Source organism: Oryzias latipes, chromosome 10, assembly GCF_053564925.1.
Source record: "Oryzias latipes strain Hd-rR chromosome 10, Olatipes_Hd-rR_3.1".
Taxonomy (NCBI): domain Eukaryota; kingdom Metazoa; phylum Chordata; class Actinopteri; order Beloniformes; family Adrianichthyidae; genus Oryzias; species Oryzias latipes.
The window spans coordinates 9,348,323-9,367,250 of NC_136246.1; the positions used below are offsets into that span (position 1 = coordinate 9,348,323).

General features: G+C 40.9%; 1 protein-coding gene across 2 annotated transcripts in view; it reads left to right on the forward strand.

Annotated features, from left to right (window-relative positions):
* LOC101172910 (integrin alpha-6) overlaps nucleotides 1–18,928 on the forward strand; it is a 21,051-nt gene continuing 2,123 nt past the window's right edge. The window contains exons 1-19 of one of the 2 annotated variants that reach the window (XM_078953524.1): nucleotides 1–327; nucleotides 407–528; nucleotides 2,674–2,753; nucleotides 2,836–2,922; nucleotides 3,022–3,094; nucleotides 3,321–3,440; nucleotides 3,538–3,751; nucleotides 6,399–6,595; nucleotides 7,157–7,245; nucleotides 7,348–7,475; nucleotides 13,474–13,563; nucleotides 13,654–13,718; nucleotides 15,054–15,193; nucleotides 15,418–15,564; nucleotides 17,141–17,262; nucleotides 17,351–17,507; nucleotides 17,648–17,722; nucleotides 17,824–17,903; nucleotides 17,995–18,069. In XM_078953524.1, the coding sequence (XP_078809650.1) occupies nucleotides 125–327; nucleotides 407–528; nucleotides 2,674–2,753; nucleotides 2,836–2,922; nucleotides 3,022–3,094; nucleotides 3,321–3,440; nucleotides 3,538–3,751; nucleotides 6,399–6,595; nucleotides 7,157–7,245; nucleotides 7,348–7,475; nucleotides 13,474–13,563; nucleotides 13,654–13,718; nucleotides 15,054–15,193; nucleotides 15,418–15,564; nucleotides 17,141–17,262; nucleotides 17,351–17,507; nucleotides 17,648–17,722; nucleotides 17,824–17,903; nucleotides 17,995–18,069 (2,264 nt within the window). In that variant the 5' untranslated portion in view covers nucleotides 1–124. Of the gene's footprint in view, nucleotides 328–406; nucleotides 529–2,673; nucleotides 2,754–2,835; nucleotides 3,095–3,320; nucleotides 3,441–3,537; nucleotides 3,752–6,398; nucleotides 6,596–7,156; nucleotides 7,246–7,347; nucleotides 7,476–13,473; nucleotides 13,564–13,653; nucleotides 13,719–15,053; nucleotides 15,194–15,417; nucleotides 15,565–17,140; nucleotides 17,263–17,350; nucleotides 17,508–17,647; nucleotides 17,723–17,823; nucleotides 17,904–17,994; nucleotides 18,070–18,928 lie in introns of both variants that reach the window. The other variant, XM_011479857.4, reaches the window with a different exon arrangement.

Genomic DNA, 18,928 nt, shown 5'->3' on the forward strand with positions numbered 1-18,928 from the left:
GTCTGGGAAACTGTTTCCAGTCACCACGCCTTGTTTGCAGGCGTCTACAGGGAACTGTGAGCACCCGCTCAAGCCAGTCTCTTTCTTTATATTCCTTTGTGCTCTCTATAAAAAGCACAATAGAATGGGAACCCTCTTTCTAATGCACAATATGTTAAAGCTTTGCCTCATGGTGACTCTGTGGATTATTTTGCACTTTCAACTTTTCAATGTTGCGGCTTTTAACCTGGACACAGAAAATGTCATGCAGAAAAAAGGAGATCCGGGGACACTTTTTGGATTTTCTGTTGCCTTTCACGAGCAGCTGAGTCCTGCCAGAAAGAAACTGTGAGTGAAGCTGGAAGTCATTTCTCTCAGGTTTGCTGAAATGTTATGTTTACCCTCACTGCCTGTTGTTTTACATCAGATTGCTTGTGGGAGCCCCACGTGCGAAACACCAAGATCACGTGAATGTTACAGGAGTTGTTTACATGTGTGACTTGAGCACAGCATCTGAGCACTGTCAGCCCATCAAGTTTGACCACAAAGGTTTGTTTTCTTATCTTAACCTGGCTGTAATGGTCATTTTATTTGTACTAAAGTGAGGAAATTAGCTTTAGACAGATTATTTTTTTGTTGTAACAATGCTCCTCTGTACTTCATCTGTCTTTCTTGGGAACCATTTGATGGTTTATCCAGCGGGGAGAGAAAAATTACCATAGAGCCTTTGGACTGACAATGCCTTCAAATCCAGCAGGACCGTCAAGAGAGACAGTCACTGAGCTTCTGGTATAGCCGTGTGTAATCAGGGATCACCTGTAAACATTTGTGAGCATGGACTCTGTTACAGTTGTAAGTAGGTAGCCCAGTTAGTAGCTAATTGGACGGTCACCAATCAACTTAACCAGTGCTTTTACATGGCAACCTAAAGTTGGTTTTTCAACCAAAAAAACAATTGCAGCATTATTTCCAGCAAGCTCTAGTGCCATCTCCAAGCTGAAATTTCCTCATAACAGAAGAAGTAGAAAGTGGACACCACATAGAGAAGGCCCACCAAGAAGACAGTTCCTTCATTCTATCAGCATTCAGGTCAAGTAGCTTATTTTGACAAATCTGCAGTCAAGACCACATAGTCTGTGACCTTCTGTACAGAAAATCCAGAACAGACTGCACACAGCCCAACCTCTGGTCTCATCGGGTCACAATGTGATGAGTACCAATGCTACTGTATGCTGCTGCACAAATAGATCAACCTCTGGTGGAGATAGTGTGACGGTGTGAGGTTGCCTGTGAAAAGCAAGGCTTGTCCTCATTGGAAGCAGTCTCAGTACAGAGAAATGTAATCATTAGATTCTTTTATCTGTGGCAACTCAATATTTCTAAGTCTAGGACTGAATTCTATCCTGTGACACAGAGTGAGGTTTATCAGAAACTACTTCCAGAATTTAGGAGTTGATCAAATGAAATAACCTGCCAGCAGTCTTGACCTCAAACCATCAAGCACTTGATAGTGCCAGACTGACAAACACAGGTACGTTGGTTTGACTTGCAACTAGGCATTTTGACCAATAATCTTTGACATCATGGTGAGAATGAAGCCAGACGTGGGATGGGATCACTGACCAGATTTCACTTTGCCAACCTCTTCAATATTTAGTAAAATCTGTGATTATTTTAACAAAGTGAATTGAGTTTTGAGCCACCCATAAGTCAACCCTCTTGCTGATCAAAATGTGCACAAATTTGAGCTCTGATAAAAACAATATATTTTCTCTAGAAAAAGGACATTTTCCCACTCCCTCTGAAATGATTGGAAAGCAAAACAATGACTATCAAATACAGTACATTCCTTAAAACTGGGCTATACGGACATTTAATTTTGCTGTAAATATTTTTGTTGGTTCTACATGGGAAATTTAGCAAGCCTACAGTGATGCTAAAATTGTGCTGCCACTGCCAAAACGCGCCACTGCCAGACTGACACACCACGTTCAATGCTCAAATCGCGTCGCAAGACCTCTGCACAACGTTTCTACATTGACTTTACATTGAAACTGGAAGCCCCTGACACGCGAATTCCGTTCGGTGTGAATGCAGCATGAGGACTATGCTCTGACCCACCCCCTGCAGATCTGCTGATCCTTCCACTGGTGCACAGTCTTACAGATTTGGCACCCTTTATTACAATTAAAACAGGCTTTCCAACGGAATGAGATTTTGTGGCAAGTATTATTTCAACAAAGAAAAAAACAATAAGTAACATGTTTTTAACTTTTGCACTTAGGGCTTTCATATTGTAAAGTAACATCTTAAAATCTGTATTCTCTGTGGAATTGTAAATTAAGAAATGGAAACAGTAGATTATAAAATACCACCATTACACTAACTCCAGCTGTCCACATAAAAAAAAACAAAGTTAGTTTGTACTTATGCTTTTAAGATAGTTTTGGGCTAGTTTTATGCTTGCAACACTAGAATATACAGACATGCTCAGAATGAGAGCCTCGGTTCCTTCATCAGTCAAGCAAAGTTTTAAAGCTTGGAAACAAGAGGAGGCACTAGAATGGCCATTGTGTGTTTTCCAATAGGATGTTTTGCAGTTCTTCACAAAATCTGCCTTTTGTTAGCAAGTTTAAATGTTCCTGAAGAATCACACAACCCATTCCAAATGTGCTCTGTTTTATCTTCTTCCAGAGTTCCTCAGTAGTAAAGGAACAAATAACCAATGGATGGGAATTAAAGTCACAAGCCAAGGTGTTGGTAAAAATGTAATGGTAAGGGAGACTCACAACCTTGTTGAAGAAAAGTCAACAAAAGTTAGTGCCAGTGTACATACAGTTTGTCTTCCACTTGTAGGCATGCGCTCATCGATATCAGCATCCAAGCCCTTACAGCCCTAACCTGCTGACGGGTCAGTGCTACCTCCTAGGAGACCACCTGCAGGTCGGCACTGAGGAGAGAACGTGGCGGAGGGTGGTTTGTGATAATGAACACTTGGCCAATCGACGGAACAACCACGAGTGGTTCGCTTACTGCCAACAGGGACACGGAGCATCGTTTGCCAAGGATAACACTTCTGTGCTTTTTGGAGCACCAGGAGCTTATCAGTGGAAAGGTGAAATTCAAAAATATGTCATGCAAATGTTGACCCATTCAAATTCATGCCAAAAAATTAGGACTAAATCAAAATGTGTTTAACAATCAAAATATTTCTTACTTTTTATTACCTTTTAGGGAAATCCTCCTGGATCACATATAAATTATTTATTCAGAAGTAAATTTGAGTCATTAAAAATGTAATTCTATTTTTGTTGTCCTTTTTTGTCAAATGTTTCTTACAGGAATTGTGCGCATGGAACCCTTGGATAACTTGGACTACACCAATGAAAATTCTCGAGAAACTGGATTTATAGATCGCTTTGATCAGGAAGTCATTCCTCTCCAGGCAAACAGCTATCTGGGTTGGTTTGGATTAAATTTTAGAACTTTCATTCCTTTTTTTTTTTTGGTTACAATTTATTTCATGAGTTTAAACAGCAAAACTTGTTCACTTTTCAGGATTCTCTGTGGACTCTGGAATGTCTTTAGTCAGGAGAGGAGAGCTGACGATTGTGTCAGGAGCCCCCCGAGGAGGCTTCAGCGGCCAGGTGGCCTTCCTGAAGGCAGATCCTGAGGTTAAGACAAACTTGCTGGTTGAACATGTTCTCTCTGGACCAGGCCTGGCCTCCTCCTTTGGCTACGATTTAGCAGTTGTCGATCTCAACGCTGATGGGTAAAAATACTTTAAATCCATCGGATCCAGTTTGAAGAAATATATTAGTACAATTTGCATAAGTTTTATAGTAATATTTGCATTGACCCTGTTATTTTCAGCTAAATAGGTTTGAAGATTTGTTAAAAACAGTGAAGAGCACATTGTTTGACTAAAGCAGCACAGAAAAACAAAAGTATTTCATTATCAAACAAATTCAACAAAAAGTAAGGGATATTGCTCAATGAGTTGTCCATTATCAGAAATTAATGGACAATCTAGAGGCGCAAACTGTCTGCCGTGAAGCGGAGGACCAATACTTCTGCGAAGTCCATTGATTTCTGATACTGGACACATTCTGTTCATACCATGGTCTTATATGAAAATATTAAATAGATTTCCAGGACTTTAATTTAGTTATCTTTTAGATTTAAATCATGTTTTTTCAAAAAGTGGACTATTTGATTTGTGGTGCGACTTGTTATCATGGTAACACACTCACATAAAGATCAGATCAATTACTGTAATTTCCGGACTACAAGCCGCTACTTTTTTCCTGCGCTCAGAGCCCTGCGGCTTATTCTGTGACGCGGCTAATTTATGGATTTGATTGGCGGCCGCCATGTACGTACATTCGGGCTCGGTGAATGGTTTTGTATGCGCCATCCACCACCAAGCACAAGTCATTTTTTTTAACACACCTCTGAGCAGCCAAACAGCATGGAGGTCACTTCAGGTCTTAGACACTTCAGTCATGGTTCAACAAAAAGAAACACGCATGCCCGGCCGCATCCCAGAATCCTTTGGTGCCATTAGACCCAACGTGCACTTGATCGCCGCTACAATATGATAAAGCTTTCAAGTTAAAAGCAATCGTTAAAAGCAGCGTGAAAAAATCCCCCATCAGAAAATGGAAATGCCGGTCAGGTGCGTGACGGAGAGAACAGCGCATGCTCAGAAGTGTATTTACCTCTGAGTCATAGTGACTCGGCTGGCTGCACGTAAATATGTGTGAATAACATCAGCCTTTATTTTGTCGGGACACGACTGGAAACACAAATCCATTTGGTCGTTTTTACGGTTTCTGACTGAGCGGAATTTTGCATTGAAAAGCTCACAGCCGCCGTGTGAGCTTTTCGGATAGGAAGGGGAGACAAGGAGCCCGCTTGGCGAGCGCGGAGCGCAGAGGCGTCCGGGGAGCAACAAGTGTTTGTTGTGAAAGGAAGCTTCTGACGAACGCGCCGCGCTGAGGCGCGCGTATCGCGCTGAGGCGCACGCTATTTTACTGATGTTTTTTAACCAGCCCCGTTAGTACCATAATGCTGCCGCGACACAAGTGGAAGGAGAGCTGTTCCTTTTCACCCCTCCATGCACTGCTGCTCCTTGCTCATTCTTAAACACGAACAACAGTGTGGCGAGCCGGGCGTTGGCCCCGCCTTTAGCCCCTAAGACTCATGGGAAATGGGGGATCGCGGATGTAAATTTCCTCATCATAACTGAGGGATGTAATGTTGATTATATGGTTACTGTTAGTAATTTTATGTATGATACCTAGTTTGTCAATAAGTTAAAAAAAATTTAAAAAAATCAAATAAAAAAACCCATAACTGAGGAACTTGTGAACAGAATAGAGGTCCATGCTGTTTCAGCTGTGGGTGTAATTAGATATATGAGCTTGAGACAAGGCCAGTACCTGTCCACAGTGTGGTAATGACCCATGCACACTCTGGTAGTCAGGACGCGCTTTGTCGAGGCAGCGGCTTGTATACTGATGCGGCTTGTGTATGTACAAAAATATATAAGCACGTAAAAATAGGTGGGTGCGGCTTGTAATGGGGTGCGCTTTATAACCCGGAATTTACGGTAAATACCCCACACAATTGTAGTAGTATCTACTGTGCAGTTGATAAGGCCAGTGTTCCTGTGGTATAATAAGTCTGTGTCAAATTCATGTCAAACATGTTACCCTTTCTCATGAATGCTAGGCTTGCTGATGGATACAAACTACATTTCAGTTTAATCCTGTTGAACCATCCAAAGCTACAAACATCCTTCTTGAATTTAGTTCAACTGTACATTTAATATCGATGCTGTTTATTTTATTCAGAGGTTTCTGCAGTAACAGCCTGAATTGCTAGATCAGGCTTGCGTGCCAAAGAATGGAGATGATGAAGCATTGGGGGCATAATGATTAATTACAACAAATGATTTGATTCATATAATAATTTGTGGTTGCTGATACGATTCATAGTCGGTGTTGGTTCATTTTGGATGATTCGATTCAATCCAATTCACTCACCTAAAATCGGAACATTATTAGAACATTCTAGCACACTGTATGGTCACATGTCTTTGCAAAATATAATGTTTCCACACATTGGACTGGATTGATGAAGGGATCATCACGTGTGTGTTGTCCGCTGCAATGGTCTTTTTTTTTAAGTCATATTAAATTAAACCTACTGTGTCTCAATCCAAACGTTTTTTTCCAATATCAATTGAACTGATTTATTTCATTTTGAAACAATTTTATAATGGCATATGTTGATTCTATTACCAACTTACCTCAGAAGAACCCATCTGGTTGTGTTGTAGGAATATAAATCGATTAATCGTTACACCCCCATTAGGCCTCCACAGTTTATTTGTGTGTTTCTGGTTTGTGCAGGTGGGAAGACCTCGCTGTTGGAGCCCCTCAGTTCTATATGAAAAATGAGGATGTTGGAGGAGCCGTCTTCATCTATATTAACAGGAACGGGAAACACTGGGATAATATCGTTCCAGTGCCACTCCATGGAGAAAGGGAATCCATGTTTGGTCTGGCAGTGGAAAACTTAGGAGACCTTAATCAAGATGGTTATGGAGGTTTGAGACTTCTGAAAGTTGATCTTTGCACAAAAAGGCACTTCCAGGAAGCCTTTGGCAGAACCTGAATTCTTCGCCTACCCCTACGGTTTCTCCCTACCCCTACTTTTAGCCCTCCAAACAGAGAGTTATGGAAAAATACTGTCTTCAGATTCAGACGTTACTCCCACTTGATGACATCATCAATAGTTGCCGGTCAGCTATGTTAGCGTGGAGCTGCTGGCGCTATACATACAAAGTAAATACATAAAAACATCAGCTTTATAACTTTAAAAAAGTCATGCTAAAGCAAAAAGCATTACTTATATTTAAATGTAAACTTCTGTGCATCAGAGGCACATCCAAGGGCAGAAAGCTTTTCTCCTCACCCTCTCCACACCCTCGCGGCAGAGGGATGCCAAGCCGTCCGCCGCGAGAGTTAGCGCTTAAAAAAACATTTTGGACAACCCTACCCCTCCAAATGCCCTTACAATTGGAGGGGTAAGGAGAAGCCATAGGGGTAGCAGAAGAATTCGGACTCAGCCTTTCTGTCTTGGGTTTACCTTTCCTTCCTGCTCACAGATATTGCTGTTGGAGCTCCATATGAAGGCTCCGGTCGAGTGTACATTTACTGTGGCTCAGCAGAGGGGGTCCACAAAAAAGCATCCCAGGTCAGTTCGATTTTATCTCTGTGAGAATTTAAAATCTGTGGTAGCCAATATTAAAACAGCAAAAGCAGACAAAAAATTCACAATGCTTTTTTTTGTTTTCAGGTAATCTCACCTGCATTAAAAACAGTGAATCTCTTTGGATATTCTCTCTCTTGTAACATGGACATAGACAACAACCAGTACCCTGATCTGGCAGTTGGATCACTCTCAGACTCTGTTTTTGTTTTCAGGTAATTTCTAAAAACAAATGTTTAAATAACTGATTGTATATGTATCAAACAGAAGAAACACAGGTAACATTTGTAATAGGTGTTTTGAAAAGAAAGCCAATGTCTAGTGGTCTGATGAAGAACTGAATATTTTGGTATGCTATCCTCCAACTTTGAAAAGAAGCTGGGAAGATGATGCAAAGACAAGAATAGAACAGGAATGTCATGAATCATAAGATAAGAACTACAGGTAATGAATCTGGCTTTTGGAGGATGCAAGGGACTAGAATAATGTCTAAATACAATATAAAACAGTACCACTGTCCAACTGCTCGTTAACACAAACTTCTGTAGACATGGTCAAGACGATCTGCTGAAGTTCAAACCGAGCATCAGAATGGGGAAGACAGAGGATTGAAGTGACTTTGAATGTGACATGGTTGTTGGACTCTAGGTTGGTCCAAACTTGAGTCAGATGGGCTACAGCAGCAGAAGACTGTCACTCCTGTCAGCTATGAACATGAAACTGAGGCTACAATTCACACAGGCTCCCCAAAACTGGACAATAGCAGGTTGGAAAAGCGTTGTCTGATCTGATAAGTCTCCAATTCTGCTGCAATATTTGGACGGTAGGGTCAGAATTCGGCATCAACAACCTTGAAAGCATGGATCCATCCTGCCTTTTATAAACATTTCAGGCTGTTGACCATGGCGTGGTGGGGGATATTTTCTTGCTTGCACACAAAGATTTTTAACTCTTTTAAAACTAATTGTTTTTCATTTTCTCCTTAATTCTTCCTGTGACGTCATTTCCGGGTGAGATATTCCCAGTGCTAGTTGTGTGACTGCTGTCCTCTTGTTTGGCATTAGCCTTACTACTATTGCTTACTCTAAGGGTTATCTGGGTTAATATTCACATCTAGTACCTTTTATTAGCTAATTCACCACTGTTAAACCGCTTTCTGTTCACTTTTCTCATTTTGCTAAATAAACCACTTCTCTTTACTTAAACACCGCTAGCCTTAGCTTAGAACCTAGTATGGCCACCACCACTCCTTCCGCCTCTCCTCCTCTCTCCTGCCCCATGTGCCATATGTTTAGTGATGATCCTGCCTCCTTTAGTGAAGATAGGGGTAGGTGTGTTAAGTGTAGTCTTGTGTTAGACTTGGAGGCCAGGCTGGAGCAGTTAGAAGCGCGGCTCCGCACAGTGGAAGCTAAGCCGGCTAGCCAGGTCGTTACTCGTAGCGCGGGCCGCGCTACCAGGGCTAACTTAGCTAGCACCCCAGCGCCCTCCCAACAGCCGGGAGACAGTCAGGGGTTTGTACCGGTTGGGAGGAAACATAGTGCTAAACGCAAAAACTTAGAGCACCCGAGACTCCACGTTAGTAATAGGTTCTCCCCCCTCAGCGACACACCCGCTGAACACTCAACTCTGGTTATAGGCTCTTCTGAAGTTAGAAACGTGGAGCTCCCAGCGGCTACAGTCAGGTGTTATCCGGGGGCCAGAGTTGGTGACATCGAGGGGAACCTTAGGATGTTAGCTCAGAATAAGTCCAGGTTCCGTCGAGTCGTGATTCACGCAGGCGGTAATGATGCCCGACGGAGACAGTCAGAGGTGGTTAAGTTAAACGTAACTTCGGTGTGTAAACTGGCTAAGACGATGTCCGACACTGTAATTTTCTCTGGTCCCCTGCCGAACTTAGTCAGTGATGAAATGTACAGCCGCTTTTCATCATTTAACCGCTGGCTTTCTAGATGGTGCCCAGAAAACGGCGTTGGTTTTGTGGATAACTGGAGCGCGTTTTGGGGGAAGCCCGGTCTCATGCGGAGAGACGGCGTCCATCCCACCCGGGACGGTGCCGCTCTTCTTTCTAGAAACATTTCTGCTAGGCTTAGTCTGTTAACCTGACAATCCAGAGACGAGACCCGGGCGCAGAGCAGCAGTGTAAAACGCTCCTCTGAACCTCCCTTAGGGTTAGTGCCGGTGCAAAACCCATGCAGGGAAAGTCAAGCAGGTTCTAGCTTTAGCTTATGTGCTGAAAGACAAATGAAAGGAGCGCGTCATAGAAACTTAAAAGTGACAGACAGCAGTTCTCACAAGCAGAATTATGTCATTAAATGCGGTTTATTAAACATTCGATCCATTTCCTCCAAGTCCCTCTTAGTCAACGAGTTAATTACTGATAACAATCTTAGTCTTTTAGCCTTAACAGAAACTTGGCTCCATCAGGATGACTATGTTAGATTGAATGAAGCAACCCCCCCCACTTATGCTAACTATCAGAAATCCAGGATTTCAGGGAAAGGAGGTGGTTTGGCAGTAATATCACAGTCTAGCTTACTTCTCAGCCCTAAAGTTAAAAATGCTTATAATTCATTTGAAAGCATCATATTGTCTTTAAGTCACCCAAACAGGAAAACTCGAAAACCTGTTTTACTCATAATTATTTATCGCCCCCCCGGCCCATATTTAGAATTTTTAACTGAGTTTTCCGACTTCCTATCGACTATTGTCTTAGATTCTGATCAAATTATAATATTAGGGGATTTTAATATTCATGTTGATGACCCCAGTGACTGCCTAGGAAAGGCTTTTGCAGCTTTATTAGATGATGTTGGTTTCACCCAAAGTGTGAATGAACCCACTCACTGTCATAAGCACACCCTGGACCTTGTTCTAACCCATGGGATAGAGATCAGCCAGCTGAGTGTCCTTCCTCTTAACCCCATCATTTCTGATCACTTTCTGATTACCTTCCAGTTTACACTGGAACATCCTTCTGTCCCAGTGAATAAGAAACAACTTAGAAGAACCTTAACTGACCGTTCTGTGTCTGAGTTTAAACACACAGTTCAGCCAGTACTTAGTGATATTCTGAGAAAATACTCTGAGACCAGCTCCCATAGTATCAGTCCCTGTATAAATGACCACTTTGTTAATGATGCCTTACAAGCCCTCAGGAGTACACTCGATGTTGTTGCCCCCTTGAAACCTAAGTTCGTCAGACAAAACCGAGTAGCACCGTGGTTTAACGCTGAAACTCGTTCTCTTAAACGAGAAACCCGTAAGTTGGAAAGAGAATGGCGCCGCTCTGGTTCAGAGCAGTCTCTGGATATCTGGAAACATAGCCTATTAAATTATAAAAAAGCTCTGCGTAGAGCTAGAAGCCAGTACTATTCAACCTTAATATCAGAGAATGGAAACAATCCAAGATTTCTTTTTAGCACTATAGCTAAATTAACTCGCAGTCAGAGCTCAGTAGAACCACATGTTCCTGTTTCTCTCAGCTCTGATGATTTTCTTACATTTTTCGATAGTAAAATCTCAAATATTAGACATAAGTTAAATCAAGTTATTCCTATTATCAGCCCAGAACAGGCTGAAGCGGTAGAAATGGAGGCATCCATAGAAACCTCTGTAACATTAGACCGCTTCACTGCTGTGGATCAAGCGGAAATAACATCAATTATTACGTCCTCCAAATCCTCAACGTGTCTGTTAGACCCAATTCCCACTAGACTTTTTAAAGAAACTTTTCCCCTAATTAATGATCCCATATTAACAATGATAAATGCCTCTCTGGAAACGGGTTACGTGCCACAGTCTTTTAAATATGCAGTTGTTAAACCTCTTCTGAAAAAGCCCAGTTTGGATCCTAGCATCTTGGCCAACTATAGACCGATATCAAACCTGCCCTTTATTTCTAAAATCCTAGAAAGAGTTGTAGTTGAGCAGCTTTACTGCCACCTACAGGACAACAGCCACTTTGAAGACTTTCAGTCGGGGTTTAGACCTCACCACAGTACGGAAACTGCACTAGTTAGAGTCTCTAATGACTTGTTATTGGCCTCAGAAAAGGGACTACTTTCTATTCTGGTCCTGTTGGACCTCAGTGCAGCCTTTGACACTATCGACCACGGTATTTTACTCCATAGATTAGAGCAGGACATAGGGATCAGAGGATCTGCTCTCCAGTGGTTTAAATCCTATCTGTCTGATAGGTATCAGTTCGTTAATGTAAATGGCCATTCCTCTCAGTGCACTCGAGTCAACTATGGAGTCCCACAGGGCTCAGTCTTGGGACCGATCCTGTTTACGCTTTATATGTTACCCCTAGGAAACATAATCAGGAAACACAGCATTAATTTTCATTGTTATGCCGACGATACGCAGTTGTATTTATCCATGAAGCCTGACCAGAATGACCAGATAGAAAAACTGAACGCCTGCATCAGTGACATCAAGACCTGGATGACAATTAATTACCTCCTCTTGAACCCAGAAAAAACTGAGGTCATTATACTTGGTCCTAAAAACCTCAGAGATGCTCTGTCTGCTCAGATAGTCTCCCTGGATGGCATAAGTATAGCCCCCAATTCCACAGTTAGAAACCTTGGGGTTTTACTTGACCAGGATTTATCATTTAAGGCTCACATATCTCAGGCATGTAGAACTGCCTTTTTTCACCTGCGAAATATTGCTAAGATCAGAAATATACTTTCTAAGAGTGATGCTGAAAAACTCATCCATGCATTTGTTACGTCGAGGCTGGATTACTGTAACTCCTTGTTAGCAGCGTGTCCTAAGAGTTCCTTAAGAAGTCTCCAGCTTGTTCAGAACGCAGCTGCTAGATTGTTAGCTGGAACCAGCAGAAGAGATCACATCACTCCTGTGTTAGTTTCGCTCCATTGGCTCCCAGTTGATTCTAGAATTAAGTTCAAGATCCTCCTGTTAACCTATAAGGCCTTACATGGAATGGCCCTGTCCTATATTAAGGACCTCATAGTCCCTTACCAACCAATCAGAACACTTCGCTCGCAAAATGCAGGACTGCTTGTGGTTCCTAGAATTAGTAAAAGTACGGTTGGAGGTAGAGCGTTTAGCCACCAAGCCCCTGTCTTATGGAATAAACTCCCAGCTCATGTAAGAGAGGCCGACTCAGTTTCTACATTCAAAGCTAGACTGAAAACATTCCTCTTTGGACAGGCTTACTGTCAGACTAGCTAGTATTCAGAGATTATTTAACTTAATGTTAGTTTGTTTAAATTAAACTTAATAATAACTATTTCTTTTAAAAGGCTGCTAGAAGTTGAAGCTGGGGTAACTATGGTGCACTGGGGTTCTGTCCTCTTTCCTTTTTTACTTCTACCCTTCCTCTCCTCTATTCTTGATCATAATTTATCATTTAGTTCTCCATGCCTCTGTTTGGTGCAGTGCGATTCATGTATTGTCCCTCTTTTCCTCTCCCCTCCTGGGGAGTGGGAGTGCTTCCAGACTCCAGTTGGCTCATCCGTGCTCCAGTTCCTGACCGTTTACCTCGCCTTTGCTCCTGCTCCTACACCTGGCTGTGGATCCTGCCTCTGGCTCATCTCTGGCTCGTCTCTGCTCTGTACCTGACCGAGTACCTCGTCTCTTCTCCTGCTCCTACACCTGGCTGTGGTTCCTGTCTCCGGCTCGACTCGCGCCTTTGACTGTCCCCACAACCACGGCTGGATGAAGCTCGTCTGCTGGACTTTTATATATGTAGTTGTAGATTTAGATAAGTTAATTCTTCTCTAAGATGTCTGGTAAATCGCCTGTCCGTCCTGGGGGAGGATCCCTCCTTCATGTGGGCACCCCTGAGGTTTCTTCGTTTTTTCCGGAATCCGTTTTTTTTGGGAGTTTTTCCTTACTGCGAAGGGGGGTCTAAGGGCAGGGATGCCAGTATAGCTTAGTCAGTTTGTTAGTTCATTTTAGTATTTTTCTATTGAACTCTTTGTATTCGTGATCCTTTTGATTTCATGTTTTACTTCGAAGCCCATCGAGACGACTGTTGTTGTGATTTTGGGCTATACAAATAAAATTGAATTGAATTGAATTGAATTAATTGTTTGTCTTTTTTTAATGACTCAGCTGCTACACGTTGAGGCAGTTTCTCTTTTAATTGCTAAGGCATAATTTAGTTTGTTCTGTTTTGCAGTCTTTGCCTTTTAATATAGATCACTGAACTGAATTGGAGTTTCTGTTGGTTTTTCTCAGGGCACGACCAGTCGTCAGTGTCAGAACGGATATGAAAATAAAGCCTAATCATGTAAACATCATAAAGCAACGGTGTGATGAACAGACATGGTGAGATTTACTAAACAGAAATAAAAAATATATATATAGGAGGAAACACTTGTTTTTAAGGACTGAGTATGAACATGTCTCTGCACAAAGCGCTTTTGCAGGTCAGGCATGCTTTGCTTATACAGCACAACCAGCATCCTATAATGCAAAACTGAGTGAGTTTCCTTCTTATATTTTTGCTCTTTCATTACTCCAGCTTTTTCTAATTCTAGTTTTTATTTTTGGTGGACAACATGCATGTCTTTCACAGTATGATCTTATTCTGCTTTCACACCAAACGCAATTTGCACTGTGAATCCTCTTCCTCCGCCTCTGTTTAGACGCATGACAAATTCACTGCTGGACACATCAACTAGACTCTCCTGCCACATGTGGGAGGAGCTACTGTCTAAAGCTTTTAGCCTTATCGCTACATGGAAGCATTACTGTATCTGCACATCTCAAATACAGTCAATGCATGGAAGTTATAGATGATGTCGAGAGATCAGGTTTCTTTATTTGAAAGAGTTCTAGAATATCATCTGTAAACATGTCTCCATGTCTTTATTCATGAGATCATTCAGAGACTTGTCCAGTACGGTGAGGTTCACCATCTACTGCAGGAGCTTTCAGTGGTATTTTCATGTGTCTGTGACCCAGTTTGATGACTTGCTGTCCTGCATTAGTCCAAGGAGGGAAAAATGAAAACAAGAATACAATTTTTTACAATATCTCAAAGTTCAGATTCAGATTTGTTTTAAAGTTCAGATCGACGTGTGATGATGATGCTGTTAGCATCATCAACACACGTCTCTGATTGGTTGATGTGAGGCAAATTTTTGCCAAAGTTCAGATATTTGATCTCACATAGTCAAATACTCGCCACACGTCAGAATTTTCGCCTTGCCCGAAGGACCCCTGATCACATCTGTACATTTTAACAATGAAACTGGCCTAAATCACGTTGGGTGTGAACACAGCTGTACACTGTAAGCAGTTGTCCATAAATTGAGTGAATCTGCCAAAAATGGAAAAAAAGTTGAAATCATTTGGGTTGCAGGGCATCATTATCATATTGCTTACCTTTTATTGTGTACTGAAGCTTTTATGGCCCATTGACACCAGACAATCCATACTGTGCCCAAGTATGTTTGACCTCAAAGCATGGCATCTTTTTGAGGGGGGGTTGGAGCAATGTCTTCTTTTCTTGCTTAGACAAAGTATGTCCTTGCTGATGAATTAGGCCATGATTTAGCCTGATACTGGTCTGTTGTAATTACTAAACGTATCGAAGCACGGTTCTCCGAAGCATTGAGTGAAAGAAAGAGGACCGTCTGCTACTGTTATTGGCTGCTACCAACAAACTAGTGCCTATCGGTCAGCTAAAGCTTTGGTCAGTTAAAAGTTTTACTAGGCAAACAGTTGGGCTCTAGGAGGGCTCAGTAGGGATTACCTGGTGTGAGTAGGTCCTTGGTCACGCTTGCTGTCTCACACTCACATATTCTTCACAGCACTTAACTACATTTTTGAAGCTGATTCAGAAAGAAGGACGTCAAGATCAAGAGTGGAGTTTCTGTTTTCCTCTCAAGGAAAACTGGAGCTTCCTGAAAAAGGAAAACAAATGTGTACTGACATCAAGCTCCGACTTTTGGTACAGTTTTAGTTCATCACAGAATATAATAAGAATAGAAGAGAAAAGAAAAGAAATTCAAGTTTAAGTGTTGCTATTTTACAAAACAGGTCTTTCAAATATTACATTAAAAAACTCCTGTTATTTAGAGGCTGAATTGCTTGCATGTTTCCTGCAGATTCATTTTAGTAGATCTGCCATGCATGGTAGTGTGCGGCACACTGAAACGGGTTTTTCTGTTGTAGCGGGACATTAGAGACAAGCTGAGCAGCATCCCTGTCTCTGTCACCGTGTCCCTATGGAACTCTGAAGAAATGACCAGGATGAGTGCTGATGAGTCCAGAATCCCTCCTGTCCTCAATCTTTACCAGCAGAAAACCACTGTGTCAGAGGTAAAATGATATGGATTATGCAGTACTGGAGATTAGGGTTAAAATAGTCTGGATTGTATCTGTATTTACATGCTGCCATAATACTTCTGTAGGAATCCTACATTCCTAGTTCTGAAAAAGCTGCACCATTGAGTAAAACATCATTTAAATGAAAATGTATTTTCCTTTAAGGCGCATAAAAAGTTTAAAGTGAGTAAAAACGTACTATATTTTCTACACTATAGAGCTCACAAGGCGCACCATCAATGGATGGTCTATTTTTGAACTTACATCGTTTATAAACCGCACTGAACTATAAGGCGCAGTAAGTGAGACAAAGGAGTCACAGGTAACTCCATCAGTCAGAATGTGTTAACTGTGTTCACAAGAACTCTAGAACTGGTTTGTAACACGCTACATGTTAGCTGTGTTAGCGTATTCACAATACCTGTAACTCCCAACCTTGATTGCAACACAAAAAAAACATAGATACCGCTAAAACTAACATTACTGTGACGACTGTGAGGTTTCACTCGCTAACCTCTGCGTTTTCATTGATGAGGAAGAAAGTGACCAAAAAACTCAATTGGATCAAACTCATACAGAGTACTCTGGTTTTAAACCATGACAGACAATGCCCCCCTGGGAGGCTTCAGGCCAATGTCTGGCAGGACAGAAGAAACCCCCCCCCCATGGTCCTTAACACCTTAAATAGTCGTCCATGCCAAATCGACATCGTGAGTGGTCAGTGTCCGTGTCCCTTCTCCTGCCAGCAAGATCATTTATAACTTTGTTTTTCAGTGGAAAAGTACTGAGTAGGTCCTTGAAGCACCCTTCAACTGGTTTCAACTGGTCTGGAGCTCCATGTGGGTTAATGTGACAATGCATTCATCAATGTGTTAATAACAAGGTATAAATGCTTTACCTCGTAAAAAAAAAAAAAAACATCATTTAACAGTGTAAAAGCATAAAAAAGTCTTCAATTAGTTTAAATAACCCTTCACTATGCTAACTCCCAAACTTGTTAGTAACACATAAAAAACACATTCCAACACTGCTACATGATAGCTGCATTTACATATTCACAATAACACCCAATCTTGTTCGCATCTTATAAAAAAACACATTTTGACAGAGTAACGTGTTACTCCCAAAATCCCATCAACATCAGTAAACACAACCAGATGTGAGAAGCATCTGTCATTATTTTAAGTAAAGCTTCACCATTATTTGCGAAAAAAAATGAGTTTTTGCACACATTTACCTCTGATTGGCATTTCCTGTCTCCATGCCAGAATATCATTAATGACTGACCTTTTTCCAGTCAAGAACTTTAGATTTTCAATTAAAAACAAGAATTTTCTCTAATAATAATTTAATACTTTTTGATTTCCAATGACTTATAATCTGTTTATGATTATGTTTTATTTATGTATATAAAATTCATAAAATACATTAAAATTTAGATTATCAGTATAATATTTTTAGTGAAAATACACTCAAAATTCCAGCTTTTTCACAGCAAGGCCAGTAAATGTGTGGAATCATTTGATATTTGAAAGTCCCATAGTAAAACATTTTTCTTTTTTCTTTACAGATTATAATCATAAATGACGGCTGTGGCGATGACAATATCTGCAATAGTAACTTACAGATTCAGTACAAATTCTGTTCCAAGAAGACTCAAAATGGAGAAGTTGTTTTCACACTATTAGTCCGGTAAAAAAGAATAATATTTTCCTTCTTTCTAACAAATAAATGCTCGGTTATAGATGAACCGTTCCAAGTGTCTATTTTATCTGTTCAGACAGGATGGCATTGCAGTCATCACTCCTACTGATGAAGACATAGCTTTGGAGATCACTGTGACTAACAGACATGGTGACGATGCACATCAGAGTCACGTCATCATTACTCTTCCAGATACTCTGAGGTACTCGTCTGTTGTCCACAGAGGAAAAGAGGTGAGCAGCAGATTTTCTTTTTCTCTGGAAAAACAATGGTAGACGTCAAATAAAAGTATTCTGTCCAATGAAACCCAAATTAGAGAAATAAAGAAAGGTGCTCTACATGTTTACATGAAATGTTGCTGGTTTCCACACAGCTGAGCTGCTCAGCCAATGAGAACGGGACACTGATAGACTGTGAGCTGGGAAATCCGTTCCACAGAGATGCTGAAGTAAGACAAATAGAAAATATTTCCCAAAGTTTGTATAGAAGTAACCACTGAATGATTATTTTCTGATATCCTGTTATTGCCCCACCACGCCCCCACTTCAGCTCACATATTATGTCATACTGACAACTTCTGGCATCTCGTTGAGCACAAGGGACGTGAACGCCACCCTGCAGCTTCAAACGTAGGTTGATTAGAGGAGAAAGGAAGGTGATACTTGGCAGGGATCATTGAATTGTCCACCATTGTGAATGATGAATACTCCTGTTTTTCAGGACAAGTGTGCAGAATCTACAGCCAGTTGAGGTTTTAGCCAGAGTGGTTTTTGAGTTGGAGCTGAAAATTAATGGGTAGGTGCTTAATATCTGTACTTTTTCTTAAACTACCACTTTCTGTTTTTTGACTGTTTTAAAGTCCCACTACAATCCTCTTTTGCTCTATTGTAAAAGGTTCCCAGTGATCTTTTAAACCCTTGTGCTACCCTAGGCACTTTTAAATTAGGAGTTGGGTCATCTGGACCCACTAGACAGTGCGCTGAACCTTTTTTCTTCAATGATTTGTGATCTTCACTGGTGTCCATGGATTACATGAAATCTTTCCACCTTTATCCACCTTTGTCATGGTAGGAATAACACATCAATGTAAGGGTGGGGTCATCTAAGATAGCACTAGGGTTACTTGATTATAAAGTTTTTAGCCAAAATAAAAAAGAAAACGTATTTTCTAGGACATAGTTTCTGCAGAACGGCAGGAATTCATTAGAAATTTGCCTCAGAGTTGTGGCCGTATTGAAGCAATTCTGTAGCATAATTAAAAATAAAAGTCAAAACCAGAAATGCTTTTTCCTTTTCAAAATGAAGCTGCATTTTTTGACTGTAAAATTAAAAGCAAAAGCAATCCACCAAAATGCTTTTTCATTTCCTTCCTCAACCCAGCTTATTCTGTCACTTAATTAAAATGATAAAGAAAATGGTATTTGACATTTTTTTTCAAAAAGGTCTCTGGTAAATGTGTAACAAAATTCATTTAGAAATGTCTACTTTGACAATTAAAATGAATTAATAGAAATGCTTTTTCATTTTCAAAATGTAACTGCATCAAATGACTCAAAATTAAAATGAAAAAGCAATATTTCAAAATGCTTTTTCATTTTATACTTTGAGACCGATTATTCTGTGTCATAATTAAAACGAAAATGCAAAGAGGGGA